At 41.3% G+C, this 27,269-nt stretch overlaps 1 protein-coding gene across 1 annotated transcript in view; it reads left to right on the top strand.

The window, feature by feature from the left end:
• BTK (Bruton tyrosine kinase) overlaps positions 1 to 27,269 on the top strand; it is a 32,554-nt gene that overhangs the window by 2,358 nt on the left and 2,927 nt on the right. Inside the window, exons 2-18 of the mRNA XM_005700145.2 lie at positions 6,115 to 6,281; positions 6,835 to 6,933; positions 8,771 to 8,836; positions 10,355 to 10,436; positions 18,464 to 18,592; positions 18,910 to 18,977; positions 19,785 to 19,972; positions 20,984 to 21,046; positions 21,618 to 21,672; positions 21,959 to 22,038; positions 22,218 to 22,345; positions 23,166 to 23,240; positions 23,823 to 23,994; positions 24,468 to 24,684; positions 25,708 to 25,772; positions 26,353 to 26,471; positions 26,993 to 27,150. Coding sequence (XP_005700202.1) covers positions 6,141 to 6,281; positions 6,835 to 6,933; positions 8,771 to 8,836; positions 10,355 to 10,436; positions 18,464 to 18,592; positions 18,910 to 18,977; positions 19,785 to 19,972; positions 20,984 to 21,046; positions 21,618 to 21,672; positions 21,959 to 22,038; positions 22,218 to 22,345; positions 23,166 to 23,240; positions 23,823 to 23,994; positions 24,468 to 24,684; positions 25,708 to 25,772; positions 26,353 to 26,471; positions 26,993 to 27,150 — 1,905 coding nt within the window. The 5' untranslated portion in view covers positions 6,115 to 6,140. The remainder of the gene's footprint in view (positions 1 to 6,114; positions 6,282 to 6,834; positions 6,934 to 8,770; positions 8,837 to 10,354; positions 10,437 to 18,463; positions 18,593 to 18,909; positions 18,978 to 19,784; positions 19,973 to 20,983; positions 21,047 to 21,617; positions 21,673 to 21,958; positions 22,039 to 22,217; positions 22,346 to 23,165; positions 23,241 to 23,822; positions 23,995 to 24,467; positions 24,685 to 25,707; positions 25,773 to 26,352; positions 26,472 to 26,992; positions 27,151 to 27,269) is intronic.

The following is a 27,269-nucleotide window of genomic DNA, read 5'->3' as shown; positions in this document are numbered from 1 at the left end:
GTTAGCTGAACTTCCAGAAGAAGCTATTCTCGCTGCCTTACATCCCCAAAATGAAAATGAATTATAGTCTATTAACTCCTTCCTACATATTTATCTGTAATAGAAACAGAATAAAAAGAAACTGATTAGAAGTGGAGCAGAAAAGAGACAAAAGTATGGAAAAATAGGTTCTCCAAAACTGCTATTTGGAGTGGAAATCAGTTACAGTGTTTCTGGAAACTATTTTGTCAATATATTTCAAAATGCAAAAGGCACAAACTTTTTGACTCAGCATATGATGTTTATATAGAGATCCTAACAACAAGGGGAAACATCTGAAATAATGTTAAACAAGAACTTTAGATATTTTGTGGACAACGTATGCTGGGTGAAGGAAGGATACTTAGGTAATAAGTATCTAAGTATAAGAATAAGAAAAATAAGCAAACTCTAAATATTAGGTGCAATATGATCTCAAATATAGTCAGAAAAACACAGAGAAAAAGAATGGAAGGAAACATGCCAAAGATTAATGTGTCTGGATAATGAGCTTGTAACTGATGTTTTCCTTTTTAATATCCCTGTACTTAAAACATTTTCTATAATGAACATGTTTTACTGTGATATTGAGGGAAAAAATAATATATTTAAACCAGGGAAAACAAAAGCTAAATTGAGAAAGAAGGCCAAAGGGTCACACAAATCCAGAGTGAAAGATGGACATCCTAGCAGTCACTCTCAGGGCAAAGGAGCAATGCTGAAAGTATCACCACCAACCTGTTGCTCAAGGGAAACTAGCAGATTGGTTATCTGGCTCTCCTTTCATCACTTGGCCAGAATCTATTGTGTCTAGTGCAGGGCAGAAGAGTTGACAGAGACCAGAAATGTCCAAAACCACAGAAGAAAATTGTAAAATGTTAATAACATGAAGTGCTGAAGAAGAACCAGAGTGCTGAGACCTTTTAGAAACGATTGCAGTAGATGAGAATTTCCCAGGTTAGCCAGCAGCCAGAAAACTGATTTTCCTGAAAGTCTTCATCACAAATTTGGTCACCTGTAGCAATGACCCTGGAACCATCATCAAATAATTAGCTTTCACTGGGACCTGAACAGACCTTCTTGGACTTAACAAGAGTAATTATGGCTCTTTGTGGCTATGGGTATGATACTTTAATGACAACTTCTCTTCTGGTTCCGAGATGGGGAAATTCTCAATCAAAATCTCAGTCAAAACCTGAGAGATGCTTCTTGGACCTGAGAAGAGATTTTTAGTAGGTCTATCAGGTATACTCTACTCTACTTAGAGACCACTGATAATTCTACCAGATTTCATAGAAAACGTTCAGGAAGATTGAACCAAAAAAAGAACAAGGGATTACATGAAGTGCATAATCCAACACACAAGCTGGGCTGGGTTTGCCAATTTGACTTAGTAACTGAGAATTCATTCTGAGAGTGGAAGACTATGACCACAGGTACAAGAATATTCATGGTAGCATTCTTCATAATTGAAAACAAATAACCTCAGTATCCATCAATAGGAGAATGGATTAATGTGATATATTCATTGCATAGAATACTTGATGCATATCAAAATGAATTAAAATGTATGGACTAGAACTAGGTAAAAAAAATCATAAAATATTACATTGAGAAAAAAATCATTAAAATGTTACATTGAGAAAAAAAGCAAGTTGCTAGTATGTAACACATAAATTCAAATGTGAACCGTGTAAACCGATGCTAAGTATTTCTTTTGGATACTTACTTAGTATTACCTATTATGTAGTAATTCCTACTATTACCTATTACTTATTAATAGTAATATTAGTAATAGTAATATTAGCTACTATTACCTATTATGTAGCAATAATATAAAAAAGTGCCTAGGAATGCTAAATGCTAAATTCCAGATATTAGTAGCCTGTAGGGAGGGAGGAGACTAAAATTGTGGAAGAGCACACAAGGGAGTTTTGACTGTATAGATAGTATTATAGTTCTTAAAAAAAAAACAGAAACAAAGTAGCACAATGTCAGGATTCTGTTAAGCTAACGGTGAGCACATGAATGTAATGTTATTCTCTTTTCTTTCTGCCTATTTGCAATATTTCATAATATGAAAGAAAGTACATTCAAACAAAGGTTTATATGCACAGTAAGCAATAACAACCCTAGAATGAAGGGTTGGTGTTCCATCTAAACTCTATGCTTTTATCCCTTTAACAATGAAAGATCCTGAAGGGAAAAACAGCTGGTGAATCTAAAAACCGACCAGTAAACAAGATCTCCTTAGAGAGGATTTAAAGGAAAACATAAGATAACCCTGGTGGAACTGAGAAGAGTCCTCATGTGGGAAAAAAGTACTGTCGTCAATTCAATAGGACAGACCACCCTTTCATGTGTAGAGGAATATTGCAGAGAAAAGTACCCCTGGATCCTGAATTCTTTCTTACTTATCCCCACACTTACCACCATTTCCTCCTTTGTCTCATGTTCTTAAAAGATGGAGAGGGTTCTGTCCCCACTGCTCTGTGATGATAGCCATGGGCAGTGACAGAGTGCTGAGGTGAATGACATCACACTTCACTAAAGACAAAAAACAAAATTCCCTCTGGGAGGCAATGAGGTACAACAGAAACAGCAAGGGTGTGGAGTCACGAATAGATAGATCTAGGCAAGTCACATAACCTCCATGAATCTTGCTTTCCTGTTTGTCATAAAGAGTAAATGAATAAAAAACTAAAAAATTTAAAAAAAAGAGTAAATGAAAGAATGTGTGTAAAATGTCTGATGATGGACTGCACTAAGAGAAGCAGGAGTTGCCTCCCATTCCCCTGGGGAGAAAAGGAAATGGCTAGAATCTTGCTGGGCAATTAAGTAATGCTTTAAAGGAGGAATAAGCACAAAATGCAGCTTATTGGATATTTCTGTCTTAGTAGTTATTTGAACTGTGACTGTTCTAACTAGCATCTCCTAATAAGACCTTTCCTAATCATAGTCAGGCTGAGCTGTTTTCTGATTTTTGCTCTGATGTTGTCCCTAATAATGAGCAAAGATAGGAATCAAAGGTGGTTTACTTTACCAATTCTGCAAGTGTTATTTATATTAATTCCTTGGCATAGGGCAGTTTGTAAAATGGCTGAACTCTTACTACTAAGCATTCTCTTTTTGAATTCTACTGCTCCATAGGGCGGAGAAAGCAATGGCACCCCACTCCAGTACTCTTGCCTGGAAAATCCCATGGACAGAGGAGCCTGGAAGGCTGTAGTCCATGGGGTTGCTGAGGGTCGGACACGACTGAGCGACTTCACTTTCACTTTTCACTTTCATGCATTGGAGAAGGAAATGGCAACCCACTCCAGTGTTCTTGCCTGGAGAATCCCAGGGATGGGGGAGCCTGGTGGGGTGCTGTCTATGGGGTCGCACAGACTGACGTGACTTAGCAGCAGCAGCAGCAGCAGCAGCTCCATAGGGAGACTAGAGGCTGCACAACATGGCCATGTGAAAATCCTGCATCTGTAGATTAATAAAGAGAACATCATAACACTGTAACTTTACGTTTTAGATGAAGAGCCGAGTGTGTCTATTCTTTTTCCTCCTCTTTCTTTTCCTATATGAAGTGTGTGTGTGTGTGTGTATGTGTGTGTGTGTGTAACATTCATGTCACTTCCGTTTCCACCCCACCCCCACCACTTGAGTGAGGTGCAGGGTCAGCCCTCACTGTGCATCTTTTGTGGTCAGTTGACTCTGTGGGCTGCTGAAATTGTTAGAAAAAAAATAGGACTTTCCATAATAAGTACCCAAAGAAGCCGAAACTATCCTCTAAAGCAAAGTGTCCATTACACATCAGCCTTCAGGAAGATATAAAAGTAGATGCCTCTCCTTTCACCATTAATGGACCAGTGGTGACTAAGGAAGAGCTACCACATTGTCAGACCATGTGTGTCTTGAATGGATCACAAGGAATAGGGGGAAGCAATCAAAGAGGGAGCAATCAGGCCGTGGAAATCCCAGCAGTCCTCCAGCTCAGTGATCTACAGGTAGAGGCCATTTCACCCCACGCTCAGAGGGGCGATGGCTAGTGAGAGGCTTACTTCCTCATACTTAGACCAGCTCTAAACCCTACCCCAACAGAGATACTTGAAAGAGAGGAAGGCTTCCTCTTGTACAAACTGGATTTGTTCTGAAAAACAAAAAGAACAGAGGCAGCTTCCAGAAGGACCTGTCTTATGGGAAATAAGAGGAGAGGCCAAGGCTGAAGCAGATGCTGGGTCTGAGCGGGGAGTGTATTCACCAAGAGCTTGCAACAAACCTAAAGGTAAAATGATGGGTGTGCTTTACTCAGCTAAAAGAGGCACAGCTGGACGTGGTTTGTTCAGATGATCCAATTTACTGGTCATGTTACTTGATTTCTTTAGGGTATTACTTTCTTTTTTCTAAGTTGAATCTTTGGTTGTGAATAGGTACTTAATTGGGATTCACTATGGGAACAAACAAGATATTAGTACAGGATCTCGATGAGTTGGCAGTACCTGAGAGCCGACCATTATTAGCTGGTTATCACTACTTTTGAGTAAATGAAAAATCTTAATGTTACAAGAAATCTCTTTGGGGATTGAGCTGGATCTGAATGCTACAACTCTTATCAGTTTCTCAGTCCTGTGAGAGATGATTTAAACCCGGGAATCAGGGAAGAGAGCTGTGTGGCAAGGTGTAGGGAAAAGTGTACTCCTTGGCCCGATTTTCTCAAAAAATCATTTATAAAAAGTTGAAAAAATCTATCACCAGAGAACAGTGGCATCCAGACGATGAACAAGTAGCAAAGTGATCATTCTGAACATCCTTGCTGTTCCTGTAACCTATTTTTGTCTCCTCAGTACAATAATAGAACTGTTTACACCACAAGAAAGAGCAAAATAATGGTGTGGATAGCCTCAGACTTCGATACAAACCATTCCCTTGCTTTCCTGGTGTGAGAAGTAACTTATGCTTGTCAAGTAGGAAAAAACTACTGACTTTATTCTGCCACCAAAAGCATAAGGAATTTAGTTAAAACAAAACAAAATCTATCCCCTTCAGGAAAAGAACTTACTTCCAACAAAACTGGATGGGGAAGGGGCTGATCATTTGGTGATTTTTTTTCAGAATTTTTTAATGCTCTGTTTTTGTGTCAGTATTTATGTCTTCACTTTATCTTTCTAATGAAAGTTGTGGATTAGTACTACAAGACAGTGCATTTAAGTGAATAACTGTGTGTTTTGTTTGAATTAAAAAAAATAAAACCAAGGGTGACTTTGTGTAACTTTCTTTGCCTTTGTATATTTCAGTTACCCAAACTGAATCTTTCTGAATTATTGTTAAGTTTGGAGAGACTAAACAAGTTACTTTTCATAAATGATCAAAGATGGCATCTCTAAGAGTTGATGATCCAAAAGAATGAATCTAAGCAAAAAGGAAGGGGAAAGCAAAAACCAAGCAAAACAACTGCCTCTCAAAAATTGTTTTTCAATTTTAGAACAGAGCTCAGCCAGAGCTACAAAGGATGGGCAAAATCGGTTGAGTGGCAGTTAGTATATGTCCACAACTGCAGGTGCAGCCTCCATATCCTTATTAGACCCCTTGGTTACAGACCCCAGTGGGACAAGGTATGAAAAATTACACTCACTGTCTAGGAAACTGGGAACTGAAAGTCCAATATCTGCCTCAGTGGAGTTCTGGCACCTGCATTATACCTTCTGGGGGATATTAGGTCCAACAGCTGCACCAAGACTTTTTATTGTTCACAGATTCTGCACATTCAGTAAAAGGGTGGTTAGGGTAGAGTTGCTTCTAGACATTACCAAGCACATGGTACATGTCGTTGATATCCAGAGCACTCCATTGACTTGGGCAAGAACCCAGTTTATATGAACTCATAATGTAGAACCAATCACCCCAATCCAGTGTGCATCCATTATACCTGAAAACTGGCAGAAAGGAGGGTTATGGAAGGAGGACATCAAGGTAAGAAAATGATTCTTTGTTAGCTTTGAACATTTCTATTCTATTTGAAAGTAGGTGGCTAGGCTGAGGGGGAACCAGGAGGGATGAGGAGGATCAATGTGCTGGGTCTTCAAGAACTTTCATTATCAATAGCACCCAGTGAGCTCCAGAAAGAAGCGATGGCTGCAGTGATATTGGAGAGCATCTTTCTGAAGCGATCGCAGCAGAAAAAGAAAACATCACCTTTAAATTTCAAGAAGCGCCTCTTTCTCTTAACCGTGCAAAAACTTTCCTACTATGAGTATGACTTTGAACGCGGGGTAAGTTTCTCTGCTGTGAAACCTGAGTTTTAAGGACTTGGCCTTAAATCTGCCTTGGTGAGGATGTAGATCCTTTTTGGTTGGAGTCGGGGGTGGAGCAGGATAGAAGGGACCTAAGTACACTTCAAACTCAGCAAAGCATTTCCTAACCCAGAACTGGGAAGTCATACTGGAACAAAAATTCAAAGGTGCTAAGAAGCTATCAGGGAAATCTCACCATGGATTTTCAAAGTTGGTGAGCACTCATTAAATGATTATTGAGAATGAAACCCAAGAGTTGGAAATTGTTTCCTTATTTTTTTATGTTAAAATATAAACAAAGCGCACAAAGTCAATGCATTTGCTCTCCATCTGGTAGTCAAAAAAGATCAGGTTAATAGATCTGGAAGTTGTTTGGGTTTGGTTTGTCTGTTCATTTTTTCAAAATGACAGGTCCTGATATAGAGTGTGGGTGTCACCTCACTATGTTGAATGATGAAATAGCAAAATCTAATCATCTGGTTGCTTAATCGCTCTTAACCTTTCTCCATTTCTTCCTCATTCTCTTTCTCAGAAAAGAGGCAGTAAGAAGGGTTCAATAGATGTTGAGAAGATCACTTGCGTTGAAACAGTGGTTCCGGAGAAAAATCCTCCCCCTGAAAGACAGATTCCGGTGAGAAGAGACGATTGTTAGAACCAGGCGCAGGGGGTGGGGTGGAGTTCAGAAACTTGGAACACTTCAATGCTCTGTAAATAAACTGGTGATATTGTGCAGTGGTGGGACACACAAAGGTCCCTTATACCAATATGCTCTTCACTCCACCACATATTGGTTATGCTGAGTCTCAACGTCTTTTTCCCCAGATGCAGAACGACTTACTTAACTGGAAAACTTGTAACACCAGTTTTAAGATGATATCCCATCAAGTGTTCAAGCTGATCAGAGATGATTGGTTTTACTCCCTCAGTCACCGGGATCAGATTTACAGACTTGAATTAGTCTGCAAGCCAGAACCCTAGGGCTCTGAGTCTTGAGATTCTCACTGCTTCTTCTCTCATTTCCCTGAGGACATAAAATCTACTGATTTCCTGATTTTTTAAAATGTCATTTTTTTCTGATGACAAGAGTAAATGCATGTTTATTACAGAGACTCTGCAAAATACAAAGAAAGCACATAAAGAAGATAAAATTATGCATAATCTCATTAGTCAGCTAAAACAACTATTAACTTGCTCATGTACAGACTTATTGATGTTTTTCTCCATTAACAACACATACACTCACACTAATATTTATGTTATATATTTAAAACACAGAATCATACTAAACACCTTGCTTTGCCACTTATATTTTCAATTTACCAATATATGAAAAATTTTCCCCAGGACAATAGGTAATCTTTAATAATATGATTTTAATGACTATATAGTGTTCCCTATCATGGATCTATTCTAATTTGTTCAGCTAGTCTCCTATTACTAGACATTTAAATTGTTTCCAATTATTTTATATCAGAAATCATGTTGAGGGGAACATTCTTGCATACATCTTTATGTATCTTTGTTATTCTTTATAATGACTTCCTAGGAGTAATATTTTGTTCTTTTCTTAATGAAATCTGTACACTTTGGTTATTTTTATAGTTTTATTCTATTTTGTAGAAGTAGAATTTGAATATTATATATTCCTGCAAGCTGAATATGAGAGTATCTATTGCTCTACATTCTTTTCAACACCAGATAATTTAAATATTTGCTAATTTGAAAGCCAAAAATGATTTAATTTTTAAATATTTAATTGCTGACTTATTTTGTCATTTTTTTTGCTACTCAATTATACATCCATAGCTCATTTATACTTTTTCCATTTGTGAATTGCCTTTTGATTTTTTGACCCTTTTTTCTATTGAAATATTTACCTATTCCCAGTACTTTGTAAGAGATCTAGATATATTAACTTTATAATATATGTTGAAAATATTTTTCCAGTTTTTCATTTATCTTTGAAATTTTTTTTAAACGATACTGGGTTTTAAAATCCATGTCACCAAATTAGCTCATCTTCCTCTCAATGGTTCTAACTTTTAGCATTATATCAGGAAGGCCTTGCTTCTCACAAAATTATATGAATATTTGCTTTTTTCTGTTATTCATAGTTTCATTTCTTTCATAAGCTCTTGAATCCATCAAGAATTTATTCTGGTGTATGGTGTGAAATAGCTACCTTAACTACTCTCCTACCTCTGCCAATATTAGTGGTTAAATGTTTGTCCCAGCATCATTTATTGAGTAACCTCCCTTTCCTCAATAATTTGAGATTTTTTTGAATGAAGGTGTGCTGGATCCTATGGCTACGTGTCCCCCTGGAATATAGGAAGCCATCACTAAGGATTAGCACTGTCCATGCAGGATAGTCTTGTGGAACCACTGCAAAAGACTCCCAGTACCTAAGGAAATCCAGAAAAGAGTAATGCATCAACCAATAACCATGATTTTTTCTGTCATTGCAGAGAAGGGAAGAGAGCAGTGAAACTGGGCAGATCTCAAATATTGAAAGGTTCCCTTACCCCTTCCAGGTGAAGTATTTTCTCTCATCAGTTCACAAGGGGACCTGTAATGTAATCATCAGGGATGGCACAGGCTGAGGGTGTTTGCTTTTCTATTTTCCAGTCAAACATAGTTTCTTTTACTCTTTACACCTCGAAGAGAATCCGTAATGGCACTAATTCTATTATGGTGTGTCTTGTCTATGAGAACTGCATTGAGAAAGATGCTGTTTGTTGAGTGAGCATTTCACTTCCTTCTGGTTCTGCCTCTCTATCTAACGGTGGTCATGTGGGTTGAAAAGACAGAAAAGGGGAGGGAAGGAGTAGTATTAGGAAGTTCAGTGTGGGGAAACCCTATTAGATTTACATATAAACTTAAATTCTATTCAAGTCTGGGATAACTGAAGAGCCACATAGACATCTGTTTGACAGATGCAATGTAAGCCATCAGAGAGAGCAAGAGCTTCAGATTCAATCAATCTCTGATTTGGTTTGCTTATGTCCTTAGAACTCTGTAGGCTACATACGGTGAATAAAGCAGTCTCTGCAACAGTGAAAGCCAGAAAAGGAAGTGGAAAGTCTCAGGGGAGGGGGCTTTCTGTCATAGATTTATGAACACAGCAAAGACTAACAAGCAAAAAGAAAAAATGTAAAAGGATCTTGTTCATGTCCCTGACTATAACAAAGTTTACAAAACCTACCATTGTTTTTCACTAAGTTGATGTTGTGACTGGCCTGGTGGATAATGGTAAATAGCAGGTAATTCACAATTAATTTACATTTGACTTTAGAATCTACTGCGATGTCTACTAAATCTGTGAGGGTTGAAACCATGTTTTATATGTTTTGTACATCTCCATAACACATAGCACAAAGTCTTGTATAGGTGGAGTGTTCAAAAACTACTGACTGATTTGATGATGATGCTTAATATAGACTTCACTCTTTTTGAATAGGTCTGTAGTTCCAAACTTAGTTTATTTTGGCTAATATTGGCTAGGGGGTACCACTAGGCATTGGGGGGAAAATTAGCCATGAGTTAAAATTTTGCTCATATTGATGAAGTTTATAATTCATATGTACTAATCAAGATCTGTTACATAAATCATTCAATTATCTTCTATACAAAGTTTAATAAGATCATAAAATATCCTTCATTGGATAAACACAAAGATTATGAACTAATTTTACACACGAATTGAAACTCAACTCAGGAGGACCTAGGAGAATTCACAAAGCTAAGAGTTTCTTTATCCTACATCCTTGGATATGAATTGTTCAGGAGTTCTTTGCATGACACCAGCCCCACTGCTCACTGAAGAGCCTGCCTTTTTGTATTCCACTGTCATTATACAAGGGCTTCCCTGGTGGCTCAGACGTTAAAGCGTCTGCCTGCAATGTGGGAGACCTGGGATCGATCCCTGGGTTGGGAAGATCCCCTGGAGAAGGAAATGGCAACCCACTGTTGTAGCTTAAGATTAGTTGCTTCAAGGTCTTTCTTTTTTTTCTGACTCCTAACTGCTGAAGTCTGTGTGTCCATTGCCCCAGGTTGTATATGATGAAGGGCCTCTCTATGTCTTCTCCCCAACCGAAGACCTGAGGAAGCGTTGGATTCACCAGCTCAAAAATGGTGAGAATTACTTGGAAAATAAGCTAGTTTCCAAAGGAAGGATGGGAGGGAGGAAGGAAAGAGAGAAATTGAGAGAGAGGGAGAAAAAGATAGAGAAAGAAAGAAGGAAAGAAAATGGGGACAGGGAGGAAAGGAGAGAGGGAGAAGGAGAGAAGAAAAAAGAATGGATGCAAGAAGGGAGGTGAAAAAAGAAAGGGGGGAAGGGAAGGAGGGAGAGAATGAGAAAGGAGAAGGGGAGCAAGAAATATTTCATTTTCTTCAATATTAGTGATACAATTGACAATATATTCCTTCATATTTGATGAAAGATCAGGTGCTAGACTAAGAGTTTCAACTCAGTTCTACCACTGTCTCTTTAATGCAATTTTGTAATTATAGGCTCCTCCATTTCCCTACTTATAAAAAGGTCCCATTCTTTACACCAATTTACAATGGTGGTATGGTATGGTATTCAATGGTTATTTCAATATTTTGAATCATAGATATGAAATATCTGGTTCCCAAAAAATTAATATGTGATTATGAGAGTGCTTAGGGTCAGAGTAAAGACCCTGGTTCCAAGTCTTCTTCTACCACTGATAAACTGGGTGACCTCTGGTAAGTAGGCCAATAAGCTTCTTTGAGGTTCAAGTTCTTTTTCTGAAAGAGAAAGATGATGATAATAATAATGATGATGATGATGATGATGATGTGTTAATAATGATGATAATAATAATGATGTCCATGGTACCTATCTCTGGGAGGTAATGTATATGAAAGCACACAGCAACTGTAAAGCAATGTACAAGAAAGCACTGTACATCTTTTCATTGTTGGTAAATATTTTCCAAAGAGCTATTTTCTGTTCCTTGCTTTGTGAGGACCTCAATTGAACATAGTTCAGTTTTTCACATAGACCATATAGTATGCTCAGATAAACTCGACTGTAAATGCTTACACAGGATGCATGCACACATATTTGTGTGTATATATAGCCACATGTCAAGTGACTGAGAGATTAACTGGTTGAGTTGACATCAGGAAAGGCTGCCTAGAGAAACAGGAAGGATGGCAGACTGATAACAGCATGGTTGGGTTATTGCATGACAGCCCTTTGTCTTAATAAACATGTAGATTCTGATATTTGGTGGTTGACTACACCAGCTTTGTTCAGTCCCTTGAATGCAAGTCTGATTGGCCAATACAAAAATCATCAGATCTTTCAAGCCAAGAGAGGAGAAAGAAACAAAGGGGTCATTTACTTAGTTCTTTTTGTGTGCCAGACACTAAGCTAGATATCTTGTAATCATTATCTCATTTAATTCTCACAGCAACCTTGGGCTAAAAACAACTAACACCTAGTGAGCATTAACTCTATACCAGGCTCTATGCCAAGTGCTTCAAACATACTAGCACGTTTAATCCTGCCGATAAGCTTATTTAGTATGTATTATACCCCTAATTACAGATGAGGGAACTGAAGCTCTAAGAGGTTAAGTAAGTTGCTCAAGGGCAAATAGCTAGTGAGCTGTGGAGCCTGGGTTCTTACTACATCCCTAAGTCTGTTTGACGCTAAAGCCTAAACTCATTGCAGAGTTTTGTGCTGCCTGGTTCTCAAGCCCAGAAATTGCACCTGTAGTTGGGTGCAAGATATTTTAAGAGTAAAGCCATGTGGGCATTACAAATAGGCAATATCTTGTACCACGTAGTTCAGTTCCTGGCATGTTTTGAAGAGGTCACCTTTAGTCTTGAGGGTACAAAATGAGCAAAGACTTCAGTAATGCTTATTATGATCCAAGATCTTAAGTCCTTGATGTACGTTAACTGATTTCTTCTTCCTATCAGCTACACGAGGCAGTTAATTTCACCATCCCCATTTCAGAGACAAAAAAACAAACCCAGAGGTATAGGAGGTTAAGTAACTGGCCCAAAGGCACTCAGTTAGTAAGTGGCATGGTCAGGTTCTGAACTCAGGCTCCAAAGTCTGTGCTCTAAACCAAGATGCCACCTACAAGGTAGAGAAATATATGCAGAGGCTGAGCTGGAGTTCCAGAGGGCATATATACTTGTACTTCTTTGGTTCTCTCCATAGTACCTTATACATTGCCTTGCACACAGAAGGCAACCAACGAATAGATGTGTTAAGTGATTTTTCTGCAGAACAATCACCACCAACTTGGGATCCACACTGATGGACAGCTAGGATTTAGTTTGGAAATAGGGGAAGGTGGGACATACTAGATGAGTGAGAACCAAAAGGGAAAAAATGTGGTATGTATAAGTTAGTAATTCCTTTAACACTTCAAACACCAATTTCAAAACCAGTTGTAGGTTAGCTCAAAAATAGAGTGCCCACTATATTCAATTTATGAGTAATGACTGAGGATAAGACTATTCAACATGTAAACTTGTTTTATTGACTCTGATATTAACCTCACTATGTTGATTATGCCCTGCTATTAAAGTTTCATAGGTAAGTAAAATTCCAACAGTAAAAACAAAACCAAAACAAACAGAAACCACTGCTACTTTAGTTGGTTCATTGGTTCAATTTTGCTTTCTCTTCCCTTGTGTTTTACTGAAAGCATTTTTTTTTTCATTTACTCCAGAATCTACGTGGGCTAACCAGCCCCAAAGTAGCTGCCTTGCAACAAACACCACAGTTGTTGGGAGATTTAGATACAAATCCTAAAGATCTCAGAACAGCCCCAGATGCTGGCAATGCCAATAATGAGATCCTCTGGAAGCTGTAAAATCCCGCTCTGGTGATGTTATCCCACTCTGGAGTGAAATGCACCAATTGCAAATCACTAACATGAGAAGGGGGCCTCGTGGTATACAGGCTACCTCTGTAGCAGTATTGGCTGTGAAGAGGCACGAGGGAGCCTTCTGAGATGCTGGATCTGAGTGGTGGTTAAATGGTTTTACACAAATGTGGCTAGCTGGATACCTCAGATTGCATGTTTTATTATATATTAGCTATATCTCAATTTATATATTGATATGTAAGCTATACCTCAAGGGCTTCCCTGGTGGCTTGGATGGAAAAAAAAAAAAAAGCTCCCTGCAGTGCAGGAGACCTGGGTTCTACCTCTGGGCGGGGAAGATCCCCTGGAGAAGGAAATGGCAACCCACTCCAGTATCTTGCCTGGAAAATCCCATGGACAGAGAAGCCTGGCAGACTACATGAAGTTGCAAAGAGTTGGACATGACTGAGCGACTAACACATTCACATTCATACCTCAATTTAAAAAGTAGGATGTCAGGTATCTCATATTGAACTGCCATCTCTTTTCAGTGGTACTTTCCACGCAAACCTTGTATCCTTGAGCCCTGAGCTCTCTCCTTCCATTTCCTTGAACATGACAGTGGGCACTTCAGTATTACAGCACCACAGACACTTGTCTTCATTTGGTCAAGCTCAATAGAGCCTATCCTAACTGTAGCTTCAAAAATGAGCAAAAGACCTGACCTCACCAAAACGAATGAGTGGCATTTGTGAAACTCCAATGATGTATGTGAAGGGTAATCAATCACTCATGCCCCAAACCGAATTTGAGCCATTATCCTGACAAAAATGGATATGAGAGATCAGTCCATGATATACTTGGAATGTGCATCAACCATTAGTGCTTCGTGGCCCCATGCACTGGCGAAGTAAGCAGTTTTCTCCTAGTTCTCCCACAACAAAATATCATAGATCAAGTGATTTAAACAACAAACATTTATTTCTCACAGTTTTGGAAGCTGGGGAATCCAAGACCAAGGTGTTGGCCAGTTTGGTTGCTGGTGAGAACTTTCTACCTGGCTGGCAGACTGGTCACTTTTCTCACTGGTTCTCATATAGCAGAGAAAGAGAATCTCTCTCCAGTCTCTTCTTATAAGGGCACTAATCTCACCTTGGTGGCTCAGACAGTAAAGCGTCTGCCTGCAATGTGGGAGACCCTGGTTCGATCCCTGGGTCTGGAAGATCCTCTGGAGAAGGAAATGGCAACCCACTCCAGTATTCTTGCCTGGAAAATCCCATGGATGGAGCCTGGTAAGCTACAGTCCATGGGGTCGCAAAGAGTTGGACACGACTGAGCGGCTTCACTTCTGCATTTCACTTCAATCTCATCTTGAGGTTCCACTCTCATGACCTGAGTACCTTCCTAAGGCCACATCTCCTACTATCACATGGGGGGCATCATTATATGAATTTAGGGGGACACAAACATTCAGTTTGTAACAGACACTGACTTTGCAATTCTAAGTAGTTGGAAATACCAGCTCTGCATTAACCAACAGAAGACGAGTGTCATCTTCAAGGGATCTCTTAACTATTCAGAAATGTAGGGTGGATTCTTAATGACTGTGCTGGAGGTAGGGGGTTAGAAAATGCTATAGCCTCTCATTAGCATATTAGGATAGCTTAATTTATCAGAGCAGCTAGTTGTTGATTAAGAGTTTTGAAATGTGTCTACTGGTGCTGAAGCCTACACCCAAGGTTCTTCAAATCCCTCAGTGATGGGCGTGGCACGAGGGAGGGGTGGGGCAAGCACAGGGTAGGAGCAATCAGTTCTAGCTAGGAAGAGTATCTGAAACATTGTTCAGAATTGCTAGAGTTCAGTTCAGTTTAGTTGCTCAGTCCTGTCCAACTCTTTGCGACCCCATGGACTGCAGCATGCCCAGCCTCCCTGTCCATCACCAACTCCTGAAGTTTACTTAAACTCATGCCCATTGAGGCAGTGATGCCATCCAACCATCTCATCCTCTGTCATCCCTTCTCCTGCCTTCAGTCTTTCCCAGGATCAGGGTCTTTTCAAATGAGTCACCACTTCGCATCAAGTGGCCAAAGTATTGTAGTTTCAGCTTCAACAACAGTCCTTCCAATGAACACCCAGGACTGATCGCTTTTAGGATGGACTAGTTGGATCTCCTTGCAGTCCAAGAGACTCTCAAGAGTCTTCTCCAACACCACAGTTCAAAACCATCAATTCTTCAGCACTCAGCTTTCTTTAAAGTGCAACTCTCACATCCATACAAGACTACTGGAAAAACCATAGCCTTGACTGGACAGACATTTGTTGGCAAAGTAATGTCTTTGCCTTTTAATATGCTGTCTAGGTTAGTCATAGCTTTTCTTCCAAGGAGCAAGTGTCCTTTAATTTCAAGACTGCAGTCACAATCTGCAGTGATTTTGGATCCCAGAAAAATAAAATCTGCCACTGTTTCCACTGTTTCCCCATCTATTTGCCATGAAGTGATGGGACCAGATGCCATGATCTTAGTTTTCTGAACGTTGAGCTTTAAGCCAACTTTCTCTTTCACTTTCATCAAGAAGCTCTTTTGTTCTTCTTCACTTTCTGCCATAAGGGTGGTGTCATCTGCATATCTGAGGTTGTTATTCTCCTAGCAGTCTTGATTCCAGCTTGTGCTTCATTCAGCCCGGCATTTCACATGATGTACTCTGCATATAAGTTAAATAAGCAGGGTGACAATATACAGCCTTGGTGTACTCCTTTTCCTATTTGGAACCAGTCTGTTGTTCCATGTCCAGTTCTAACTGTTGCTTCCTGACCTAAATTAAGATTTCTCAAGAAGTAGGTCAGGTGGTCTGGTATTCCCATCTCTTTCAGAATTTTCCACAGTTTATTGTGATCCACACAGTCAAAGGCTTTGGCATAGTCAATAAAGCAGAAATAGATGTTTTTCTGGAACTCTCTTGCTTTTTCGATCATTCAGTGGATGTTGGTAATTTGCTCTCCGGTTCCTCTGCCTTTTCTAAAACCAGCTTGGACATCTGGAAGTTCACGGTTCACGTATTGTTGAAGCCTGGATTGGAGAAGTTTGAGCATTACTTTACTAGTGTATGAGATGAGTGCAATTGTGTGGTAGTTTGAGCATTCTTTGGCACTGCCTTTCTTTGGGACTGGAATGAAAACTGACCTTTTCCAGTCCTGTGGCCACTGCTGAGTTTTCCAAACTTGCTGGCATATTGAGTGCAGCACTTTCACAGCATCATCTTTTAGGATTTGACATAGCTCAACTGGAATTCCATCACCTCCACTAGCTTTGTTCGTAGTGATGCTTCCTAAGGCCCACTTGACTTCACATTCCAGGATGTCTGGCTCTAAGTGAGTGATCACACCGTCGTGATTATCTGGGTCATGAAGATCTTTTTTATACAGTTCTTCTGTGTATTCTTGCCACCTTTTCTTAATATCTTCTGCTTCTGTTAGGTCCCTACCATTTCTGTCCTTTATCGAGCCCATCTTTGCATGAAATGTTGCCTTGGTATCTCTAATTTTCTTGACAAGAGCTCTAGTCTTTCCCATTCTACTGTTTTCCTCTATTTCCTTGTACTGATCACTGAGGAAGGCTTTCTTATCTCTCCTTGCTATTCTTTGAAACTCTTCATTCAAATGGGTATATCTTTCCTTTTATCCTTTGCTTTTAGCTTCTCTTCTTTTCTCAGCTATTTGTAAGGCCTCCTCAGACAGCCATTTTGCTTTTTTTGCATTTCTTTTTCTTGGGGATGGTCTTGCTCCCTGTCTCCTGTACAGTGTCACGAACCTCTGTCTGTAGATCAGGCACTCTGTCTATCAGATCTAGGCCCTTAAATCTATTTCTCACTTTCACTGTATAATCGTTAGGGATTTGATTTAAGTCATACCTGAATGGTCTAGTGGTTTTCCCTGCTTTGTTCAATTTAAGTCTGAATTTGGCAATAAGGATAATAGAAGGCCTACAGACTTTTGATTGGCTTTATTATTGTTTTAAAATCCTCTACAGACAATGTAGCCCCTTTTAGCTTGCACTCCATCTGATCAGCTCCCACCACTCTGCATTTGGTGCAATGGTGAAGGGATATGCTGAAAAAGTGAGGGGTGAGTGTGTGTGGGCAGGAGACACTGGTTAGAAGTCTTCAAATCCATGTTTAGAAAAGCATCAAGATGGCACTTTAAAAAAAGAAAGAAAAAAAGAGAGAGACAGCACTTTTTCTTCATTTGCCTGTAAAATGCACCTGGCCACCAGTAGCTTCTAGGCCTCCTCCAAAGTCTTGAATGAGTAGAGTGTGACTAGCAAGCTCTTAAGGGCTTAAGCTGCTCTCTACAAAGGAAGGTTTTATTTTGTTTTTATTTTTATCTTTTAAAAAAAGTTATACAGGGCTTCTTTTTAGCATCAAATGCTGAAATGAGTATGTCCTCAAATATGCACATTCTTAGGCTAGCCTAGATCTTTGGCCCAAGGCTATCTATCGTCAGTTATTTCCTTTGTCTTTGCTTCTCTGTCATCTGGCAACAGGATCCCAGGATGACTTCTCTAATCAACTTCCGGTTAAAATTCTTGCAATACCACAGTATTAAAAACTGTAAAACTAATTCCTACTATCTGCAACCTACCCTGTTGTCTATTCTGAGAGATCTTTTGGGCCTCACAACCCTGTGAGGGAAATAGAAGTGCTGTGTGTATCTCCCACAAGGAGCTCAACCCTCCTCAGTGGCCCTAGGAAGATTGAACTATGTTTATTCTAGAGGCAAAATCACCTTCCTTTGATCCTGAGCTCTGTTCTGTTGACTGTTTCATGAACACAGAAAGTGCGAGGCAGGAGTTTTCACAAAGACAAATAGCTCTAAAAGAGCACTGCAGAAGCTGGGGCACTGGTATCTTGAGAGCCGGAGTGAGAGCTGGCTTGTCACATTGTTTCCCTTTTCTGGGAAAGACCACCAAAGTCAACATCTGCTTTACAGGAAGACTGTAATGGCTGCCGGGAAACCATAGATAACATATTTTTGTTCTGGGGCTCTGGAGACATCAGATATTCTTATCGCTTTGATCACTGGTTGAGAGATAGTCATCGTATCAGAACCACTGAAGAGAATGACACAGAACGCTCCACGGCGAAGCGTGTGAGCCAACTGGTCCTGTGTTTGCTTCCCTTCAGGGTGGCTGAGGAAGGGGCAGTTGTCTGAAGCTCACCACTACACTCAAAGAGGAAAACATGCCTAAGGTAGATTCTCCCACAAGTCAAATGTCACCTCTCTCTCTCTTTTCTTCTCTTACAGTAATCCGGTACAACAATGATCTGGTACAGAAATATCACCCTTGCTTCTGGATTGATGGGCAGTATCTCTGCTGCTCTCAGACAGCCAAAAATGCTATGGGCTGCCAAATTTTGGAGAACAGAAATGGAAGTAAGAGATCTGATCAGTATAATCTCTCCCCTCTTTGACTCTATCCATCACTTTCTCAGGGTTCTATCAAACCCAGGTCTGTACATTTTGGCCAGTGTATAAAGGAGCCTGGGGGAGAGGATGGGTGGGAACCAAAAGCCAGCTGATGCTCTGTTCTTTCTAGCTGGGAAAACTGGCATTGGGCTGTAGCCATCAAGACTTTTCATAACTTACATAAAGGCACCAAATACAAGAGTAAAGTTCCTGACCAAACCTGTCCCTGGGCCCTTCCCAAATATGCACTCTGTAGCTATGATCACTGGTTTCTTACTTTGCAGGCTTAAAACCTGGGAGTTCTCACCGCAAGACAAAAAAGCCTCTTCCTCCCACACCTGAGGAGGACCAGGTATACAGGGAAATTGGGTGCTGCTTCAATGGAAACTTACAGTCACACCCAGAAAACAGACCAGAGACTTAGAATTCTCCCTGGGATTATGGCAGTGTAAACTGGTATTCTTGTTGAGATAGGGGATTTGGCCTTTTAACTAGGACTTCCTCTTTGGTGGAGAGACAGAGGCTTATTAGGAAGCTCTTGGCAACCATTTAATCCAATCGCTTGTTTAGAACAAAACAAAGCCTGATTTTTTAAAATGAAAAATATTTTCAAACATAAAATTGAAAAATTTTTAACAGTGAATGCCCATATACTCAATATCTTGAATTTACCACTAATATATTACTTTAAAACTTGATTTCGGGGGTTCTTTTGGAGGTCTAGAAAGGCTTTTCTCATATATTGTAGGTAAGCAAGGCAGGAATTCTTATTACGTTCATTTTACAAACAAAGAAAAGAAGATTCAGAGCCACTTAGCGGGTCCATGTACTAGTTTAGTGCTAAGTTTTCCAGATGGGGGCTGTACATGGTTTTTGCCCAAGAAGCTTTATGAACACTGATGCCTGGGTCCAACCCTCAGAGATTTTGACATAGTTGGTCTTTGAAACTGCTTGGGTGTTGGGATTGTTAACTGCCCACAAGATGGTTCTGATGTGCATTCCATGCTGAGAGACCCTGCAGGGGTGCTTAAAAATGGTTGTTGAGTGAATGTTGAATAAACCTTTTTTTTGCCTGATTTGGGTTAGAATGGTTGGGGAACGATAGGAGAGTGCCTGATATCTAGCCAATCTCCCCAACTTTTTTTTCCTAACAACACAGATCTTAAAAAAGCCACTGCCCCCTGAGCCAACAGCAGCACCTGTCTCGACAAGTGAGCTGAAAAAAGTTGTAGCCCTTTATGACTACATGCCAATGAATGCAAATGATCTACAGCTGCATAAGGGCAACGAGTATTTTATCCTGGAAGAGAGCAACTTACCCTGGTGGCGTGCCCGGGATAAAAATGGGTGAGTTCATGTCCGCTCTCCTTGAGCCTTGTATCCATCTACTTTGTGCTTAGTTGCTCAGTCGTGTCTGACTCTTTGTGACCCCATGGACTGTAGCCCACCAGGCTCTTCTGTCCATGGGGATTCTCCAGCCAAGAATACTGAAGTGGGGTGCCCTCCTCCAGGGGATCTTCCCAACCCAGAGACTGAACCCAGGTCTCCCAGATTGTGGGCAGATTCTTTACCATCTGAGCCACCAGAGAAGCCCAAGAACACTGAAGTGGGTAGCCTATCCCTTCTCTAGGGGATCTTCCCGACCCAAGAATCAAACCAGGGGCTCCCGCATTGCAGGTGGATTCTTTACGAGCTGAGCTGCCAGGGAATCCCTCCCACCTACTCTGCTGCTGCTGCTAAGTCACTTCAGTCGTGTGACCCCATAGACAGTAGCCCACCAGGCTCCCCCGTCCCTGGGATTCTCCAGGCAAGAACATTGGAGTGGACTGCCATTTCCTTCTCCAATGCATGAAAGTGAAAAGTGAAAGTGAAGTCGCTCAGTCGTGTCCGAGTCCTAGCGACCCCATGGACAGCAGCCTACCAGGCTGCTCCATCCATGGAATTTTCCAGGCAAGAGCACTGGAGTGGGGTGCCATTGCCTTCTCCACCCACCTACTCTACACACATGCAAAATCCTGCATCATAACTCCCCTACTCAGTATCCTGATCAGAAATTGTTCTTCCCACATCAAAGGGAATATGCTCTCCCCCCAAGTACTTCCCAGAGCACAGCTCTGCACGAGGCCCCCTCCCTGAGCCCGCATGTTGTGGAGCGTATGTGATCAGTGCCGCAAGTGCAGAAGCTGCACACTCCACCGGCCTAGCTGTGCACTGGCAACATGATCCTCTTTGAGGGCAGGACATTTTATATACCACCATTTGAGGCTGGTTCTGAGCCCCAGGATACAAGGTAAACAAATCCGTCTCTCACCCAGACTGGGGAGTGTTCGATGATCAACCCTGTTGTCTCCTCTACAGGCAGGAAGGCTACATCCCTAGTAACTATGTAACTGAAGCGGAGGACTCCATAGAAATGTATGAGTGAGTATGCTTATGTTCCCAGCATAGAATCTTCACAATACCGTATAAACCTTTTTCATACTTTCAACAAAATTTTGATATCAAGATACTTATTAAAATCAGCGTCAACTGGGTCAAATGATGCCACCAATTCAAGTGATAGTGCCTACATCTTACCCTTATCCCAAACACCCTGTTGATGGAAGCTAGATCACCATACCCCCTCCTCTCCAAATCGGAATAACTACACTCAAAGAAAACCACAGCCTGATAGGAAACATTTGAAAGGGTGAAAAATGGCAAACTGTTCTGGTTGTCCATTCTCCTGAATCAGGGAAGTGGGTTGTCTTTGAAGGCCCTGACCCTCATCTGTTTCCTGCAACCTTCTGCCACTTGCTCTCCATTTCCACAATTCTTCAGCAACAAGCAGGCTTTGGGAAAACGATATAGTGTGCTATGCACATGACAGGCACTCAGTAAATAGCAGTGGAGTGAACTGACTGACTCAATGGCATGGATGAGCCACAGACAGCACTCTAACGAGCCGCTCAGGCCATGACCTAGAAGCCAGCCAAGCACTCTCCCTTTCCAGGTGGTATTCCAAACACATGACTCGGAGTCAAGCTGAGCAGCTGTTGAAGCAAGAGGTAAGTGTGTGACCACAAGTAAATGGCAGTCTCTTTGCACCACAAGCAAGGATCCCGAATTGAGGGCTTGCTGCTGTCCACCACCTCCAGGCAAGGCAGTGTCAAGGCTCTCATTTGATGGGGTCCCAATTACACCTTGCAGTGTCAAAAGCAACAAGGCTGCAGCTCAAATGTGGAACTTGGCAGTGAAATCAGGGCTTCTGTTTTGTCTTGGGTTTGGGCAGTTGGGATGCTGGTAGCAGTGCCATTTCCTCCTGATGGTCAGCTTCTTTTCCCATCTTTTCAGGGTAAAGAAGGAGGCTTCATTGTCAGAGACTCCAGCAAAGCTGGAAAATATACCGTGTCTGTGTTTGCCAAATCTACAGGGTGAGTGTTACTGTTTTAAGGCCCTGGGGGAAAAGAACAGGGGCCCCCATCCAGCAGTTCCTTAATGAAGTGCTTCTCCCACTTCCTCTGTCGCTTAAACTCAAAACTCACCTCACTTCACTTCTTGGGTCCTTTGGGCCCTTGCTCCCGAGTTGCTGACTCAGCGTCCACTTCTTCAGGGAACCTCAAGGGGTGATACGCCATTATGTCGTGTGTTCCACACCTCAGAGCCAGTATTACCTGGCTGAGAAGCACCTTTTCAGCACTATCCCTGAGCTCATTAACTACCATCAGCATAACTCTGCTGGTAAGTACCAGGGAAACCAGAGAAGAAGGGTGTGACAAGTACCAAGAGAAGGAATTTAGGACAAGGTGGTTAGGTGAAACATTAAGCCTCATAGGATAGTGACAATTAGCTGTGAAAATGAACCCCTGTGATGCTGGATTGAAGTCAAGTGAAGAGGTGGTCAAAGGCAGACCTTACACCCAGTAGGGACTGACTTCTTATTTGGTGATTGATGCTCAGTGCTAAGGAAGGACATAGAAGAGACTGGTAATTAATCAATCAGCAATATTCATTGAACTCCTAGCATCTACTCTGTAATTTTGCTACTAGAGAACACACAAAAACTATTACTTTAGGTCCTTGCCCTTAAAGAACATACAGGTTCAAAAACATCAGAAGAGAATTTCTAAGCAGTGTAGACATTCTAAAAACTGGGAGATTGGGGAGAACATGAATACATGGGAAAAGCTTCATCAAGAAGGCTTGCAGCTGTCCACCATGTCCAGGCAAGGCAGTATGAAGGCTGTCATTTTATGGGGTTCCAATTACACTTTTCAGTATCAAAAGGAGAAGGAGGATGTGAGTTAAGCCTGGACTGGGAGGTGGGGATATATTTAGCTGGGGAGCATACCTCAGTTAGTATTTTCTTTCTTTTTTTTTTTTTTGTCCCTGAAAAACATGTATAAGAGGAGAAACTTCCAGAAAAATTCAGCTTCATGGCAATCTTATGGGATTCAAAATGTACTAGAAAGATGAATACTGGAAGTGTGAGGCATTAAGTGTGCAAGGCATCTCACTCCCTGCTCTGCACCAGCAGCATGACCCTCTCTGTATGTTTTAGGACTCATATCTAGGCTCAAATATCCAGTGTCTCAACAAAATAAGAATGCGCCTTCCACTGCAGGCCTGGGATACGGTAAGTGCTTATTTCTCTAGGGCAGGGTGGACCAGCCAGTTGCAAGCACTACTCCATCTGGCAGACCCAGCCAGACCTTGCCTCTCAATCATTCTTGCAGTGCACTGTTCCATCCCAGCTGCCACAAGGAATGTTAACACATTATTGACCGGAGACCTATAAATGCCAGAGGTGTTAGTTTCTGCAAAAATCCCCCAGTCGATAATGTGTTAAGACAGAGCCAAATCAAAGTTATCTAATGAGTTTTATCCCTCTGGTGGCTCCTACTGGGACTGCAAAAACATAGATTCATAAAGGTTTGGGTTTTTTTTTCAATTGTGGGGAAAATATCGTAAAGGGATTTTTTAAAGATGTTGTCTAGTTGATCTTCTTGCTCTATGCCTGACTTGTACCAAAAATTCCCAGACTCTTCCAATCAGCAATCCCCTGTCCCTGAGATTTACCTGAGCAAAAATGAATTAGTACCCCTGAGACTTTCCCTTTTACTGCTTGTCTATTTCTACCCCCAGTAGGGATCCTAGTCTATTGTAGAAATTATACATACATGACTCAAAGAATCACATCAAGGCATTGTTATTATAGGATCATGGGAAATCGATCCAAAGGACTTGACCTTCTTGAAGGAGCTGGGGACTGGACAATTTGGAGTAGTGAAGTATGGGAAGTGGAGGGGCCAGTATGATGTGGCCATCAAGATGATCAAAGAAGGCTCCATGTCTGAGGATGAGTTCATTGAAGAAGCCAAAGTCATGATGTGAGTTACAGTCCAAACCCAACTCTCCATCCAGTAGGAATTACAAGGACGGTTCCCACTGTGGTTTAAGGTGATTTATAACAAGGGGGATTTGGGACCTGGGCCTGAGGTCAACCTTTGATTGGTGTGAGTCCTAACTGCTAAGGTACTCATTTCTCTTTGATACTGATGGAGAATAGTATTGCTCATGGGTGGGTATTATCTTGACAGTATTTGAGGGTAAATGTAGAGAATGAGACTTTCAAAAGGAAGACATTCTAATGTACCCTTAGTGTTCACTCAGCCCTGGACTTGTTTCCTGTTCTATCGATGGCTCCAAATCCTGGTTCACCCTCACATGTTAGGCACTTAAAAGGTTATTATGATCTCTCAATTGACACTCTACTCCAAGACCAACTCCTTTCCTCCTCAGTTCCTTTCTGAATGATAGTCAGAGTCAGAAAGGGAAGACTGGTTCATTGCCTCTCCTGTAGGAATCTTTCCCATGAGAAGCTGGTGCAGTTGTATGGTGTCTGCACGAAACAGCGGCCCATCTTCATCATCACTGAGTACATGGCCAATGGCTGCCTCCTGAACTACCTGAGGGAGATGCGCCACCGCTTCCAGACTCAGCAGCTGCTGGAGATGTGCAAGGATGTCTGTGAAGCCATGGAATACCTAGAGTCTAAGCAATTCCTCCACCGAGACCTGGTAGGATCTCAGAAGGATTGGTCTGGGTCCAAGGGCTGAGTGGGGTGGAAGTAGCACAGGAAGGCATATCATCCATCCATGGCTGAGGAAGGTGGCTGGAGCCGTGATTTCAATTTTATCTAGAAAATACTAAAAGTTTGGTGAGCCTCTGCCCCAGTGGTCAGCTGGTCAAGGAATTCCAGCCTCAACACCATAAGTTTCCCCACAATGGGAGCTGTAATGGTCACTCCCAGCCCCTCCTACTATGACGAGGAAATGGTGGAGTCCTCCAGGGACAGAAGGGCAGCCCTGATCCTGATGGAACTGTTTTTTAGCACAGGACCATGATTCTGGTTATATCAGAGTCACAAACTGGGTGTCTGTTGGTGCATTTTTAAATGTTATATTAATATATCAGTTAGCAAACACTTAAAAACATTTCACATTAAAGAACTGAATTTACAGCTTCCCATGAAAATTGACATCATCTTGTATCACCAGACCCATATTCTCATAGGCCATGTTAACTGTCAGCCTATAAAGTATGGGCCTGGTATTACAGGATGGTCTAGCTGATCACAGGAAAGTGGCTGGCCTCCCTTAAACCAGACACTTTCCTGACATCTCCACCTACCCACTTCACTCTATCACTTCCCCTGCTTGGCCTGCCGGGGCATATTTATTCCAGCCATGCCAAGGCGGAAATAGCCCTAGTCCTGTTGGTAGAAAAGCAGAAAACAAAACACACTTGCCTTCTGTTCTCCCTTAATTCTCTCGGCATTTCAACGCACAAAGGGTTGTCATGGAATTACCAGTGTGAGTGAAATCATGCTTCAAGTCTTCAGTGCTTTACTTATTATGGGGGTTGCTCTATATGTGATGGAAGTATATCAAAATTCCTCAGTGGCATCAGCTGACTCCTGTTAGGTGGGAAGGTGTCTCTAGAAAAAGGAGATGAGGCTTCCCGCCTCTGGTGGACAGAAGCTTTGTGCCCTTAACCTGTGCACCAAGGACAGAGTCTCACTGGTCTCTGTTGCACTACAGGCAGCTCGAAACTGTTTGGTTAACGATCAAGGAGTTGTTAAAGTATCTGACTTTGGCCTGTCCAGGTAAGTGCAGTCTTTTTCACCTTTCCCTTTAAATGTAAAACTGGCACAGTACAAACGTGAGGTGACACTGTAACTTTTAATCTTCTCCCTTTCCCCCTATACTTCTAGTTTTTCCACCATCTTTCTATACCTTTTCTTTCTCTGAATGGTTTAAGTCACTTTTCATCCTTCTGTTTTATTGTTATAGTCCTCTCTTCTCCTTTCTCTTTTTTTTTAAAACCTAATTTCCCCAAGATTCTGTCTTGTTCTGTTAATCTTGTTGACTTTACTCTGTCTCCTTTCCTAATGAGCCTAATTGCCATTGTTGACTGCAGGATTGAAGGAAGGGAAGGATGGGAAAAGAGAAAAGAGGGAAGGGAATACCTATTAGACCTTATTCCACTTCATCCTTGCTGTATCTATACTGTCAATCAGGAAAGCTAAGTCGGATATGAAAACAGGAATATGTTAGTAATGGCATTTGTAAAAGACACTGGTTCGCCTGCAGTATTTGTGCAACTCTTATGGCTCTGCCAAGAAATTTTAAGCAAATATCAAACTCTCCAAATTGTAACAGCAACAAGTCCTGAATCCTTTGCAGGTATGTTCTGGATGATGAATATACAAGCTCAGTAGGCTCCAAATTTCCTGTCCGGTGGTCTCCACCAGAAGTTCTTATGTACAGCAAGTTCAGCAGCAAATCTGACATTTGGGCTTTTGGTGAGTGGATATGATTACATGGATTATACAGCTCAAAAGAAAATGAATGCTGTTGGGAAATTCACACTCTGCAACCTGCACAGAGAGACTGTGATTTGTTCTTGCTTTCATTCATCTAATCCTTAGGGAATCGGGCACCACAGGGGTTTCTGGGGATTAAAAACAGTAAAGTAGACATGATTCCTGCCTTCTTAGAACTTAGAATCTATTGAGGGAAACAAACAATTCATTCAGTATTCCACAGCTTCTGAATACTAACGATGTACCAAGGACTCTGCCAGACCCTATAACCACAAACACAAATAAGATGTTGTCTCTCTCCTAGAGGAACTAATGGTCCATGGCAATCCTGATTACCTCCAGCGTACTCAGTACTATAGCAGAAGTTTGAACAAAACTTTAAAAAAGCCCAGGGGTGGGGTGGGGGGTGGAATGAGCTGAATGTAATGTTTGAAGTTGATCTAGGAACACTAGGATCCCTCCTACCTAGAAACAACACATTTTGTTTTTTCATTGTCTAGGGGTGCTGATGTGGGAAATTTACTCTCTGGGGAAGATGCCATATGAGAGATTTACTAACAGTGAAACAGCTGAGCACATTGCCCAAGGCCTGCGTCTCTACAGGCCTCATCTCGCTTCGGAGAGGGTATATGCCATCATGTACAGCTGCTGGCATGAGGTAAGTGTTTTAGTGGGACCTCTTAAATTATTTCCTTGAACATACTTTCCCATGTAGCTGACCAAGCACCCACACCCTACTCTTCCTCGCCATATAGCAACTGAGCACAGACAGATAGC

The sequence above is a fragment of the Capra hircus genome (assembly GCF_001704415.2).
Source record: "Capra hircus breed San Clemente chromosome X unlocalized genomic scaffold, ASM170441v1, whole genome shotgun sequence".
Lineage (NCBI taxonomy): Eukaryota > Metazoa > Chordata > Mammalia > Artiodactyla > Bovidae > Capra > Capra hircus.
Note: the sequence above shows the minus strand (reverse complement) of the source record. Positions and strands in the feature narration are given on the sequence as shown.